The sequence below is a fragment of the Artibeus jamaicensis genome, unplaced genomic scaffold, assembly GCF_021234435.1.
Source record: "Artibeus jamaicensis isolate MK-2021 breed Jamaican fruit bat unplaced genomic scaffold, CSHL_Jam_final contig_354, whole genome shotgun sequence".
In the NCBI taxonomy this organism is placed as follows: Eukaryota; Metazoa; Chordata; class Mammalia; order Chiroptera; family Phyllostomidae; genus Artibeus; species Artibeus jamaicensis.
This window is the reverse complement of record NW_026521803.1, coordinates 27,966,026-27,979,196: the sequence shown is the minus strand read 5'-3', so window position 1 is coordinate 27,979,196 and position 13,171 is coordinate 27,966,026. Positions and strand designations below refer to the sequence as shown.

Below are 13,171 nucleotides of genomic sequence, written 5' to 3'. Positions count from 1 at the left end.
AAAATGAGACTTGGATTTGAGAAACTAGAGAAAGGAATGTAAGGTGAGTGTCAGAAAAGGAGGAGAAAAGAAAGACCTGACTCTCTTCACACGGGTCAGGACATGGGCGAGCACGAGAAACTCGGGATGATTTCAAAGGGGAAAATAATATTGCTTGGACATGCACCGTGTGCTGGGAACTCGCTATGCGTCGGAAACCTGCTCCTAGCTTGTCAGTAGAGCCTGGGAGTGAACCCAGGCCCTTTCATCTCTGAGACCCAGCCTTTTCACACCAGAGCCTAGAAAGACAGAGCCAGTAGATGTGATTATTTGCCGTAAAACCAGGACAACTGCAGACATTGGCCCATGTCCTGGATATCTGTATCATGAAGGGAATGCATGGCTGGGCCCACCACAGTCACACGACCACAGCCTGGTATTGCTGGTGGACAGTCATGGAGCCACACTGGAGAATCTTCTGGAAAGGGTCCCACAAACTCCTAGAGTTGAGTTGGTCAAGGCGAAGTACCATTTACTTTACCTTCTGGCCTTCCCTCCACTTCTTGGTGGTAAATTACTTTCTGCTGTGGCAAAACAGACATTGGAAGAAAAGGAAAGAATTTAATTTTTAAGAGAAAGTGATTTCTCAGGTACATTAGTTGTTTTACATGGTTTTAAGTTTGTGTCACAGCCTTTTGGAATTTAAAAAAATCTAAGCTACTCTTATCTACAGAGAAGTGAAATGACCAGTGAAGAGAAAGACGCCCAGGCTTCCCAAACGTTTCCTTAGATATTAAACCTCTCGGAGACCACGGACCCACAGACAACTCCAACATGGGCTAGCTTCGTAGGTACCATTTCACTAGCTTTTCATGAACTCGACAACATTTTGCTATGGTCTGTGGGCACCTGGGTGATTCATGAGTCTGGCAGGGAACGCTCATCATTCGTACTCTGCCGGTTGACTTTAACATAAAGATGTAGTGCCGTATCCCAGGAGAATGCATTGCCAAGCTCGATCAGAACTAGCAATTGAGAAATAGGATCCTGTAAAGAATAGTTCTGGTGATCCAGTGGCTATGAGTCGGTGCTTTCTTTGCCAGGACCCCGGTCCACCAGCCAAGGACTCTGAGTTCTGAGGCCTGCACTGGAAGGGGGCTCAGATAACCCCTCTCTCTCTCAAACCCCTTCCAGCCCTGAGACTCAGTCCTGGCTATTTTTAATTGATGTTCCTCTTGGTTTCCTGGTCCCCACATGAAATGTTAAAGTCTGTGGCTTAACAAGTGCCTTGTAAACAGGACAATGATCTCCCTTGGTTTATAATTACTTCCCCCACTTACAGACTTCTAAGCCAATGTTACTACGAAACACAGGGCCCTTACTTTAGATCTTTCCTCCAGCCAGCCTCCTTGACTGCTAACCTATACTGGGTCTTTGCAAAATATTGATTATTATCTGGATTGATGGCTTTCAAAAGCATTTCATTATCTATACATGAGCTATTAGCTTCACCAATACTCATTTTCATGTTATTTTCAAGATAGATAATAGGTCTTCCTAACAAGAAAAGAGTCTTCTGTCATTTATCCTCTTCTAACAGCTCTTTCTGTCTCTAAAAAAATGAAAGTAATGTTGGACTTCTAAAGAGTACCTGTAAAGTGTATGATTGTCTAACCACTGTGCTGTCCACCTGAAACCAATGCAAAATCGTATCGAATGTAAACCGGAATTGAGAAAAAAAGTACTTGTGACACAGTGGGATTTTGCTTTCATTATCCTAAAACACACGTTCCTCAAACAAATGCCAATATAACTAAAGGAATGTCCATGTCCAGAGGATCATATTTAAATCGCCTGCACCGGGTCTAAGAGAAGCTGCAGTCTATTCTTTCAGTGCAGCGTAAGAGGCAGCACCTATCCAGGAGTCAAGTGAAGAAATGCTCATCTTAAAGATGAGATAAGGTTTTATTTCTACAAAATAGCCATGTACCTGTGTCTGATGTCTTTTTGACAATTTTGGGGTATTTCTGAAATTTTATAAAATAATAGCTCTCATACTCCATCAAAATAGTTTCAAGGTCAATGTTGTCGCAGACTTCAAAGCGTCGTAACCCCAGCTTAGTTTCTTGCTCCAAAGCATTAGCTGCATCGATATATCTGCCCGTTTCACAGAAGAAAAAACAAAAATAAAAAAAATTAACTCTGGGTAGAAAGAATAAAAACAAAACAGGCATCAAAAGCCCAAAGTTGTCATTATTTAAAACGTTTTCGTAAATGCTTAGTCACATAAATAAGTCAACTAAGAAAATGTCTTGTGATTTACCTTTACTCATTTGTAGCCAAAAGTGAGTATTTGCCCAACATGCTCACCTCTTTATTTATGTTTGGTAACATTTGGCATTTGACAAAACCCGAATTCAGCCCCAACAAGCAAGATTTGTCATTGTTGAGGCAATTCAAAAGAATATGTCACGAGCTCTGAAGGAAATTCCAGTGACATGTTGAGCGGCATCACCGAGGACATTTAGTATCAGGGAATGTCATCCGGTTGGATGCATTATTTCTGGTAAGTTTTTCATCAGTCACACATGAGTACTTCTGGGTGTAAGTAGCTCCCTCCCCATGGATTCTTCACTGTCATTTTTAACTGTTCAGTTGTAAAGCTGACTGACTTAAGCAGTCTTAGCAATAAAAACAAGCGCCTTGTCTCACAATCCTCTGAAAATAGAAAGACCCTCCAGGTCTTCATCTTAGTTCTTAACTTCCTTTTATGAGCAAGAACCCTCTCCTGGAAACTGTACACATGTGTAAATATGCACAAGTTCACATTCAATTTCAGGGGTTTATCCAAGCAGCTCAGATTGAGAGCTCCTGCTACAGGTTCGAGTTCTTTCTGTTTGACTTGAATCTGGAAGGTGGAAGGAGAAAACTTTTTTTTGTTGTTTTCAATGCTCTCTTCCCTGCCCCAGATTCAGGCCAGCTGGAAGACTGAACTTCCTTAAAGGATGTTGCCATGGTTATTTCCAACGACCTTGCTCATTTTTAAGAACTTGTAAACTTCGACTGGCTGTCGTCAGTGAGCTTCACACTCACTGAGGGCTCACCAGCCCTTCTACATCCCCATTTTACACAGAGGAGAACTAAGTCCATTTTCCATTAGTAACTTTTGTTTAGTATGAAGTAATATTTACTAATTTTTCATAAAAGCTAAAAATACAGATAAGTCAAAAGAAAATTTCACTACTCAGAGGTAATAACTGTTAACATTTTCTTTACCTTTCCAAACATTTTAATGACTAAATGCACATATACTTACATATATGCACTTGTGAAGCAAAAAAAAAGGAAGATGGAAATATATATTATAGATTGCTTGTTATCGTTACTGACATGACAGTATGTATATTTGAAACTCCAGGATCATAGAATTTTGACTTAAAAAATGTACTGTAGATGATGGCAGGTCCTGTGTTTCCTAAGCTCACTGATCAGGGAAACAAAACTGCTTCTGTGTGTTCCTGTTACACTACTTGAACTTGAACAAGGTCTGAACTTGATAGGGTTGGCTGGAGCCACTAGAGGTTCTTAACCAACAGAGTGACAGGACAGGACTTCAGAAAGAGCAGTGAGCTGCAATGAGCCAGGCACGGCAGGGTAGGTGGGCGGCTCTGAGTTCCGAGGGGCGGCACGTGTACTGTTTGTTGTAAGAATCTGTGTCCGTGACTTTCCACTGTCTGATCTCGCCAATTCTCCCTCATGCACTTGAACTCTGGTGTTTATTTCCTTAACTGTTCCAACCATGCAGTGCCCCCTCTTCTTCTGTGCCCTGCCCTGAATGTCCTTGTGCTGTTCTACACATCTTTCATTGTATATCAACTGTAATTGAAAATCAAAAATAATTTTTTAAAAGACCAGCTCACATCATCTTCTCTACAAAGCTTTCTCTGATTGTTTACTTCAATCCACAATAATCTACCCTCTTTGCTGAACTCTTAGTATTTTGTTAAAGGCAGGTCTATTTTTCTGACATTGATATGTCCTTAAAATTACCTATACTGTAAGTCACTTTTCGTCTTGATAATCCACTCATAAGTCCCTTTCCCAGCAGGTCTCAGGGAAAATTCTCAACATAAGTAGAGTTTTCATTGATTGGAGATGAAAGGGGCCATCTCATGGCAGAAAGGGGGAATGCATGCTTTGCTAACACACAGCAAACTCTTCAGACCATGACGGGTAGGTGGCCAATTTCCCTGCCAGTTATGGATGGGCATTGCACAGAAAAGGGCTGAGCATAGGTCATTCAGGTAAATGCAATGTCTTTATTCTGCAGGAAGGAAACTTGAGGATTAAGAGCCTATTTCTATGAGCATAGCCAGCAGTGGGACCCCGGGAAGCTCACTTGAAGGGCCTACGCTACTGTCTTCAAACCTGAATGGGAAAAGGTGTGTATCACATGAACTGGGTAGTTTTGTGAACACAGTTTTCAAGTGCACAGTGTGAAAAATATCTAAGTCAATAAGGCAATAAAAGTGTGAGTAGGCTGCTGGGAGAGGGGGAGGGGCAGGCAGGGCACGGAGTTTTTAGGGCGGTGAAGAGATCCTGTATGATACTGCAGTGGTGGGTACTTGACATTATGCATTTGTCAAAACTCATAGAACTGTACAATGCCAGCTATGGACTTTAGCTGGTAATAATATACAACATATAGTATGGGTTCATCAATTGTAACAAATGCACCACACGAATGCAAGACATTAATAACAGGGGAGACTGGGCAGGGCCAGGGGTTGCCAGCATATGGGAACTCTCTGTACTTTCTGCTCCACTTTTCTGTAAATATTAAACCACTCATTTAAAAATGCAGTCTATTAATTGTTTTTAAAAGGGTGCACCTGGAAAGCAGAGGTCAGGAAAAAAAAAGAATCATATCTAAATATATGCGATATAACATACCCTTCTTGTGTTAAGTAATGCAAAATCAAAATGAGAAGGTTTTTTCGGCGTGCTTCTGTCCTCATCTCGCACTGTGAAGAAAAAGGAGAATTTAGATGGGAGCAAAATGAGATAACAACACTTCCTGTGCCACAGGAAACCCTTGGAGGTAGAAGTACCCTATCAAAACCAAGAAGCATGATTCAAAGGCTGGAAGGCAGTTTGATATTTCTCAGGATGTAAAGTTGTTTTCCATTGCTATTTTCTTCTTAGATCTGACTTCTTAATTGTAAACTGAACGTACCACAATTTAAATTAGGATCGCACTTTACTAGTTAACTTCTTACTGCCAAGATAATTGGCATTTTATTGCTTATATCTGTGAAGCAAGAAATATACCTAGTCCGATTTAGACCAGATTAAGGAAAGTGATAAAGATAAACTCATGAGCCAGAAATCTGCTCTGACATCACAGGTACTTACCTGCTGATACATCTTAAATTCGATCGAGTCCCACCCAGCCCCTGCACAAACTCGGAGATGAGTTCCAGTAAACCTCTCAGGGGAGGCTGCACAGCCAAGCATTGAGAATAGGGGAGCAGAGGCCATAAAAGGGAAGTTCCTGCATAATAACACCCATATTCAAACTGGATGAATTTGTACATCTATTCACAGTCTTAATATACTGCATTTAGTTATCTGGTATCTCAAATTTCCCTGAAATATATTCATAGAATACTTTCAATAATATTTCCCTTATTTGAGAACAACTTATGTAACATCTTTTTCTAAGGACAACATGGGTAAGAACTGGATAAAAGCAAAAGCAAAATGGCCCCTGAGTGGCCCAAATTATGTCATGAAATCTATGTACAAACACACACTCATGACACATATACAAATTTTTCAAGGCGTGCATTCAAAGCTTTCTATAAATCAAACAGTACTTAACTTTTCTTTTTATGTTGCTTTTTAATGGAGTAGTAGTAAAATATGTATGACAAGCTCGACCATTTGAACCATTTTTAGTGTACAGTTTAGACAGTGGCATTGTTGCGCAACCATCTCTGCCGTCCACCTTCAGAGCTCTTTCCTCTTCCCCAACTGAAACTCGGTGTTCATGCCACGGCAACCCCTCTGTTTTCTGTCTCTGCGAATTAGTCTGCTCTGGGCACCTCCTACAAGTGGACTCCTAGGCTATTTGTCCTCATGTGTTGGTTTATTTCACTCACCATGTCATCGACGTTCATTCATGTGATAGTGTGTGCCAAAATTTTTTCTCTTTCTAGGCTGACTAATGTCACACTATAAATTTTTAAAGAAAATTATAGTCTGTCCAGCTCTACTACCCAACCCCACCCCTCACTCCCTAGAGGCAACAAGTGTAATTACTTTAGCTGTTTCTTCCAATATTTACCTCCGTGTTTCTAAATATATCACTGTTTCATGATAAGTGAATATTAGACATTGACTATTCACTTCCTGTTCAGGCAGATGAGGAACAGACTGTTTCACACACTTCTCAGCCTCCCCTCCCCTCCCGGTTCTATCAGTAGCTGGGGACTAGATTATTATGACCATGTAAATAATGTTCTCTGATGAGTGAAAACATACTATGGTTACTTTTCCATTTCTGTACAACCTTATTTTTTGGTACTGAATAATTGCCTCCATTAAAAAATTTTATTACTTTCCTATGTACCTATTGCTAATTTTCAAACACCAATACACCTCTAAAGACCCCTCATGTCCCATTTTTTTCATGGAACACATCAGATGACATGTCAGTTACACTCCCCCTCCCCTTCCCCACGGCCCTCTGGACTGCTGACTCCCGGGATGGGTGCCCATCAGAGGACTTTCCTTTGAAACTTCTCCTGCATTGGCCCCTCTAGAAATGCAATCTTCTCCTTTCTTGGTTCCTTACTTGGTTTAGTAGCACACATCCTCTTGAGTAAAAATACATGGAGATGAATGTGGCTGAGAATTTGTGTGCCTGAAAATGTCTTTATTCTACTTTAAACTTGTTAGTTTGAAAGGGTATTACATTGCCATTCTATTCCTGATTCTATGCATTTATCAGGTCTTTTCTTCCTGGGAAGCTTTTAGGATCTTATTTTTAACTTTGGTGTTCTGAAATTATACAACTTCCTTGGTTCAGGTCTTTTTCCATTCACTGTGCTGGCCATTGTCAAGTTGGACAATCCCATGCTTCTATTCTTGAAAATTTCTTTAATAAATTACCCCCCCCCCCATTTTTCTGGTTTATTTTTAAGAGCTTGTACTAACTGTATGGGGGATGTTCCAGATTGATCTTTTTAAGATTCTTTTTTTTTCTACAGTGTTCCATTTCTTTGTCTCTTGTGGCCATTTTCCAGGCAATTTCCTTGGCCTCGTCTTTGAACCATCTACAGAATTTATTTAGACAATAATAGTTTTTAATTTCCAAGAGTTTTGTCTTATCCTCTGATTGTCCCTTTTCCACAACAAATTGTTGTTTTTTGAGTACACTATTATCCTATGATAAAAAAATCATAATGGAGCGGTTCAATCATGGTCAATATTTGTTGTTTAAGTTGGCAGGTAAAGTATTTTAAAGGTATCCATCCAAAATAGTTTTGGATCTTTTGCTTAAAGGGATAAACTTTTATTCAGATTGCTAGAAAATATAGTAAATAAAGCAATTTGTATTTCAAAGAGCTTGAGAAGGAAGCATAGTAAGTAGCACTAGTTCAACCAAAATTTATGGTGTGTTTCTGCCATTCAAACAGTAGTTACTGCTTTTAAAAAAAATGTATCTGCCTTTTATTTATCACACTTTTTGTTGTTGTCAGTTAAATGTTTTGCTTTGAATAAAGTGGAAAGTACAGAGTGGAGAAAAAGCAGGTTTATAGTAGTGAGTATGCAAAACAGTTTATTCTTGTGTTAGTATTTATAAAGCATTGTATTATTTTCCATATGAACAACTGTATACTTACTTCTGCTCCACCCTGTAAATAAACCAGGGCTCTCAGAACTCTAAGAGGAAAGAAAATTGATAATAATTCTTGAAGCAATAAAATATATAACATGAAAAGTAGTAACTTAGACTGGGGTAAAATATTTACAAAAGATACATCTGATAAAGGACTGTTATCCAAAATATACGAAGAGCTCTTAAAACTCAACAATAAGAAAACAACCAACCCAGTTAAAGATAGACAAAAAACATAACCAGACATCTCACAAAAGAAGATATACAGGTGCCAACTAAACACACAAAAAGACGCTCAACATCACGTCATTAGGGAATGGCAAATTAAAACAATAAGGTACCACTGTACATCGATCGGAATGGTGGAAAACCGGAGCACTGACAACGTCAAGTGCTGGTGAGGGTATAGAGCATTCATTGCTGGTGGAAATACAAAATGGCACAGCTACTTCGGAAGATAGTTTGGTGGTTTCTTACAAAACTAGACATTCTCTTAATATAGGACCTAGCAAGTACATCCCATGGTACTTGCCCAAAAGAGTTTGTATGTCTAGGGAGAAACCTGCACATTGATAAATAAACTGTGGTATATCTATACAATGGAATAGTAATCAGCACTGAAAAGAAATGATCTATCAAGCCATAAAAAGACATGGAGGAAACTCAGATGCATATTACTTGTGAAAGAAGCCAATCTGAAAAGGCTATATACTATATGATTCCAACTATATGACATGCTGGAAAATGCAAAACTTTGAAGACAATAAAAAGACCAGTGGTGACCAGAGTTTAGGGGTGTAGGAGGGAGGGAGGGTGCAGAGGATTTCAGGCGATTCTATTGTATATGATACTATAATGGTGATACACATCATTATACATTTGTTAAGATCCATAGAATGCACAACAGCAAACGTGAACTCTGATGTAAACTGTGGACTTTGGGTATACTGGGGAAGCGTGTGCAGGTGTGGGGGCCAGGGGAACATGGGAATCCTGTGTGCTTTCTTCTCTTTTCTTATTATTTTTTTGTATTTTATTTAGTCTTTATTGAATTTTTTCCCATTACCTTTTAGTCCTCTTATACCTCCCTCCCCCAAGCAGTCACACTGCTGTCCATGTCCACGAATGCTTTTTCCTTTTTGCTCAGTCCCCCCACGGCTAACCTCCCCACCCCAGCTGTCATCTGCTCTCCATCTCTGAGTCTGTCCCCATTTTCCTTGTTTGCTCAGTTTGTTCATTAGATTCCACATATGAATGAAATCACATGGTACTTGCCTTTCTCTGACTGGCTTATCTCACTTACCATGATGTTCTCCAGGTCTATCCACACTGTCACAAAGGGTACAATTTTCTTCTTTTTTATGGACGAGTATTATGGAATCCTGTGTATTTTCTGACTAATTTGCTGTGAACCTAAAACTGCTCTAAAAAATAATGTCTATTCTTTAAAGCAGTGACCAGTTTCTAAACAAATATATCAGACCTAATATCTTTAAATGGAGTCACCCTTCAGAGCAGGCACCTCAGCAAGCCATGCTTTTATTCCATGGCTCAACACATTTCTGAAATTCCTCTAATTAAATGGTCTTCAATGTAGATAAATGACCATAGTCTTACTTCAGCCCCCATTTACAAAAATAGTATGTGACCAATGTACAAAATTGGGACAGTGCATAAAGGCATAAGAAAAAATAAAACATGTTAGTCACACTCTTTCAATCTTTTTACAAAAGATGCTTCATGTGTGTTTTGATAACCTGTCATTTTCTTTTTTCTTAAAAACACTTTGTAAATACAAGGGAGGGCAAAAGCAGGTATATTGATGACAACAAAGGACTCTGTGCCAGGCAATGCCTGAGTATAACAAGCAGCCTACAAGAACGTGTAAATAAGGAAGGCTGGTGATCAAAGCACTTAAGAGATTGTATCTAAGTGCTCTGTACCATCGTGACACTTTTCTGAGTTAATAAAGCAGTGGTAATAATCATAACATAGGAACAACTGTAAACCACTTTTGCCCGGCCCTGTATTTTTCCACATCATTAAAAGTTTTTCTAAAATATGATTTCTAATAACTGCAGAGAATGAACCATAAGTTAATCAACTCTCTGCTGTGGGATAATCCTGTCGTTTGTTGTTACTTAAGTTATTCAATTTAAAAACATACTTTATTAACAGATTTGACTGTTTCTAAAATCTGAATTCACCCCCAAGGACAACAGATACCATTAGAAGAGCTTTAAAAGTGTATAACAGGCTATTCTTCAAAAATACAACATTGGATACTTTTCAGTCTCTGTCTTTGAAGAGACCCCATCAGTCAAGGGGGGTTAACAAACCAAAAAGCAAATTACCAAGAGATCATCACAAAGCAATTACAGTAATCTTCTTTGCTATTTTTAATAAAATATATAATTCATACAGAAGAGTATAGGAAACCTCCAGTTATTTTAAATAGTAATAATAACAAATGCCACCCTGGGGAAGCCCCAAAGTACCTTTAGCATCTTAGAAACTCCCTCTCGTGTTCCTTTCAGGTGTTTTCCCCTCCCTCCCGCCAGAGATAACTAACTTTTATGTTAATTACTCCTTTTTTCTTTATGGATTTACCAACTATGTATGTATCTTAAAAACATATTCTTTAGTTGTAATATTTTTGAACTTTATATGAATGGAATATGCATTTATTTTATGTGACTACTTTAGTTTACAGTATGTAATTTCCCCAATGAAAGTTTGTATCAGCCCTGGCTGGTGTGGCTTCAGTGGGTTGAGTGCCACCCTGCAAACCGAAAGGTTGCTGATTCGATTCCTGGTCAGGGCACATGCCTGGTTTGCAAGCCATGTCCCCAGCTGGGGGCGTACAAGAGGCAACCAATTGTTTCTCTCCCTGTCCTTTTCCCTCCTTTTCCTTCTTTCTAAAAATAAATAAAATCTTTTTTTTAAGTTAATATCAAAAGAAAGGCTTAGTTAGATATGATCCCGCTATTCCATAAAATCTTCCCTTAAAATATCTTCTTCCACTGACTTTTAGTCTGTGGCATTTCAATGCCATACAAGGTTGCTGTCTCATATCCTCAAGGTAACTAACTCTTCCCTTTCCCAGTAAACAAGTATCCTTATGCATTTCTCATCCCCAGTACCTTGTATGGCGCCAAGCGCTGAGTAGAGTCTGGCATTTCTTGATAGTTTCATTAGATAACTGTTTGTTTGTTTGTTTGTTTGTTTGTTTTTGAAATATAGGTCATGAAATCATTAATGGGGTATAATCAGCAATAGAATTATCACAGAATGCATAACAGGTAAGAAGGTTTACTATTGCTTTGTGGAATCGTGTGCAATTGACCACATGTATGGGGTCTGGATCTCAACCTAAGATGTCGTCGTTAATTGAGCACAATCAAAAAGTTTGAAAGCCACTGTAAATGACATTATCCTGATAATAAGATGTCTAACACTGGCAGTTTTCTTTTATCTTTCTGAAGATGTTGATGCAACAACTCTTCCTTGGTGAAGAAGACCTTCCTAATTGTGTCGATAAAGTTTTTTGTCTCTTTTTTTGTTGTTGTTTGATTTGCCTCGCCTATAGTGCCATCTAGTGTATTACAAAGGGAAGCTGTTCATGAAATTTAGGTAGTTCCAAGTATTAGTTCCATAATAAAGATGACAGTCATTACAAAATTCAGTCCAAATCAAGTTTGTAAAATAAAAATATGACCTCATACTAAACAAGCAGTAATAAGATTGATGGTATATGTTTTTAAATGTACAAATTCTCAAACTCCTGCTTGGAGTTTTGATTCAGAATTTCAGAAGTCTAGAAGGTACCTGGAGATCCTTGAGTCCCAGGAACCTGAGGTCTAGAAAAGTTAAGAGATTTGCTCAAAAGCCTGCAAAGAGTGGGAAGCAGAACCCAAGTCTTCTAGTTCCTGGGCCAGTGCTCTTCCCTCCATCAGTTTCCCCCCTGTAAGAGCCCCTCCTCATCAGCATCTACTCCCACCCTGCACATTCATTCCAGACCAGAGAGAAGCTATTTTAATTTGCCAAAAAAATTAAACAGTATGCCAAATTTGCCAAAATCAAACAACTGTGGTTACCGGTCTTTTTAAAAAATCTTATGACAGCAAAATGAAGAGAAATAAAAGGTTTTTTAAAAAATTAGGCAGCATTGAATGAGTTAAATACCACTTAGGTGGCAAAAAAAAAAAAAAAAATCAGTGCTACTATGCCCTGTCTGGTGTGGTTCAATGGACTGAGTGCCGGCCTGTGCACTGAAAGGTCACCAGTTCCATTCCTAGTCTGGGGCACATGCCTGGGTTGCAGACCAGGTCCCCAGTTGGGGGCATGTGAGAAGCAACCAACTGATGTTCCTCTCCCTATCTTTCTCCCTCCTTTCCCTTCACTCTAAAAATAAATAAATAAGATCTTTAAAAAAAAAATCAGTGACAATGTGAACAAAAAAAACTGCGCATACACAAAGGCAGAGAAACCTGGGAGTCTTATTGTCTACTCCCCAAAGGTACAACGTTAGATTTCACAGCAACTCCCACAAAACTTGAGCTGAAACACTTAGCAGAATTATCCTTTTCAAGTTCCTTTTAGAATTCCTGGAGAGTCTTTCTTTGGTGGGTTTTTTTTTGGTGTTTTGTTTTGAGAGAGGAGAAGGGAGGGAGAAAACATCCATATGAAAGAGAAACATGTTTGCTGCCTTGAGAGAGAAACATCTATTAGTTGCTTCTCCTATATACCTTGCAACCCAGGTAGGTGTCCTGACCAAGAATTGAACTTGTGACCTTTCCCTTTGCAAGATGATGCCCAACTAACTGAGCCACACCAGTAAGGCACTGGAGAGTTGTTTGAACAGTGAACCACTGACCTAGTGATCTCACAACGGATCGGGACAGGAAGGCAAAGCTCTGATTCTTGGGATGAAGAGAACTCTGGATCCTAAGCTGATCTGAGCAATGTTGACCATATTCTTCAAAGAATATAAGTAATCTGTCAGAGAGGCTTATGCAGAATGTCATTTACCTTCCTAGAAAATGGTAGCTGTCTCAACCTCAGTCATGAGTTCTTCCAGGATTTTTTTCCCTAGAATCACAGTTTGGCAAATAGTCAAATGGCAGATGATGAAAACTGAGGGCCATCCATTGGCCCAGTGATTTAAAATTGTCTGGTAATGAGGCTGCTTCAAGAATGGCTTTCTTACAATGCAGATTGTGAGACAGCATGTACTTGGGGTCTCCAGGCCTTGAAATAATAATGAGACTTTTTTCTGTGAGACAA

The 13,171-nt window shown here is 39.1% G+C and overlaps 1 protein-coding gene across 2 annotated transcripts in view; it reads right to left on the bottom strand.

Moving 5' to 3' along the window:
- The window catches only part of KATNAL2 (katanin catalytic subunit A1 like 2), a 60,266-nt gene that overhangs the window by 37,137 nt on the left and 9,958 nt on the right, over nt 1-13,171 (bottom strand). Inside the window, exons 2-4 of one of the 2 annotated variants that reach the window (XM_037165082.2) lie at nt 4,933-5,003; nt 1,970-2,136; nt 521-563 (exon numbers count right to left, since the gene is read on the bottom strand). In XM_037165082.2, coding sequence (XP_037020977.2) covers nt 521-563; nt 1,970-2,136; nt 4,933-4,997 — 275 coding nt within the window. In that variant the 5' untranslated portion in view covers nt 4,998-5,003. Of the gene's footprint in view, nt 1-520; nt 564-1,969; nt 2,137-4,932; nt 5,004-13,171 lie in introns of those variants that run through there. The other variant, XM_037165083.2, reaches the window with a different exon arrangement.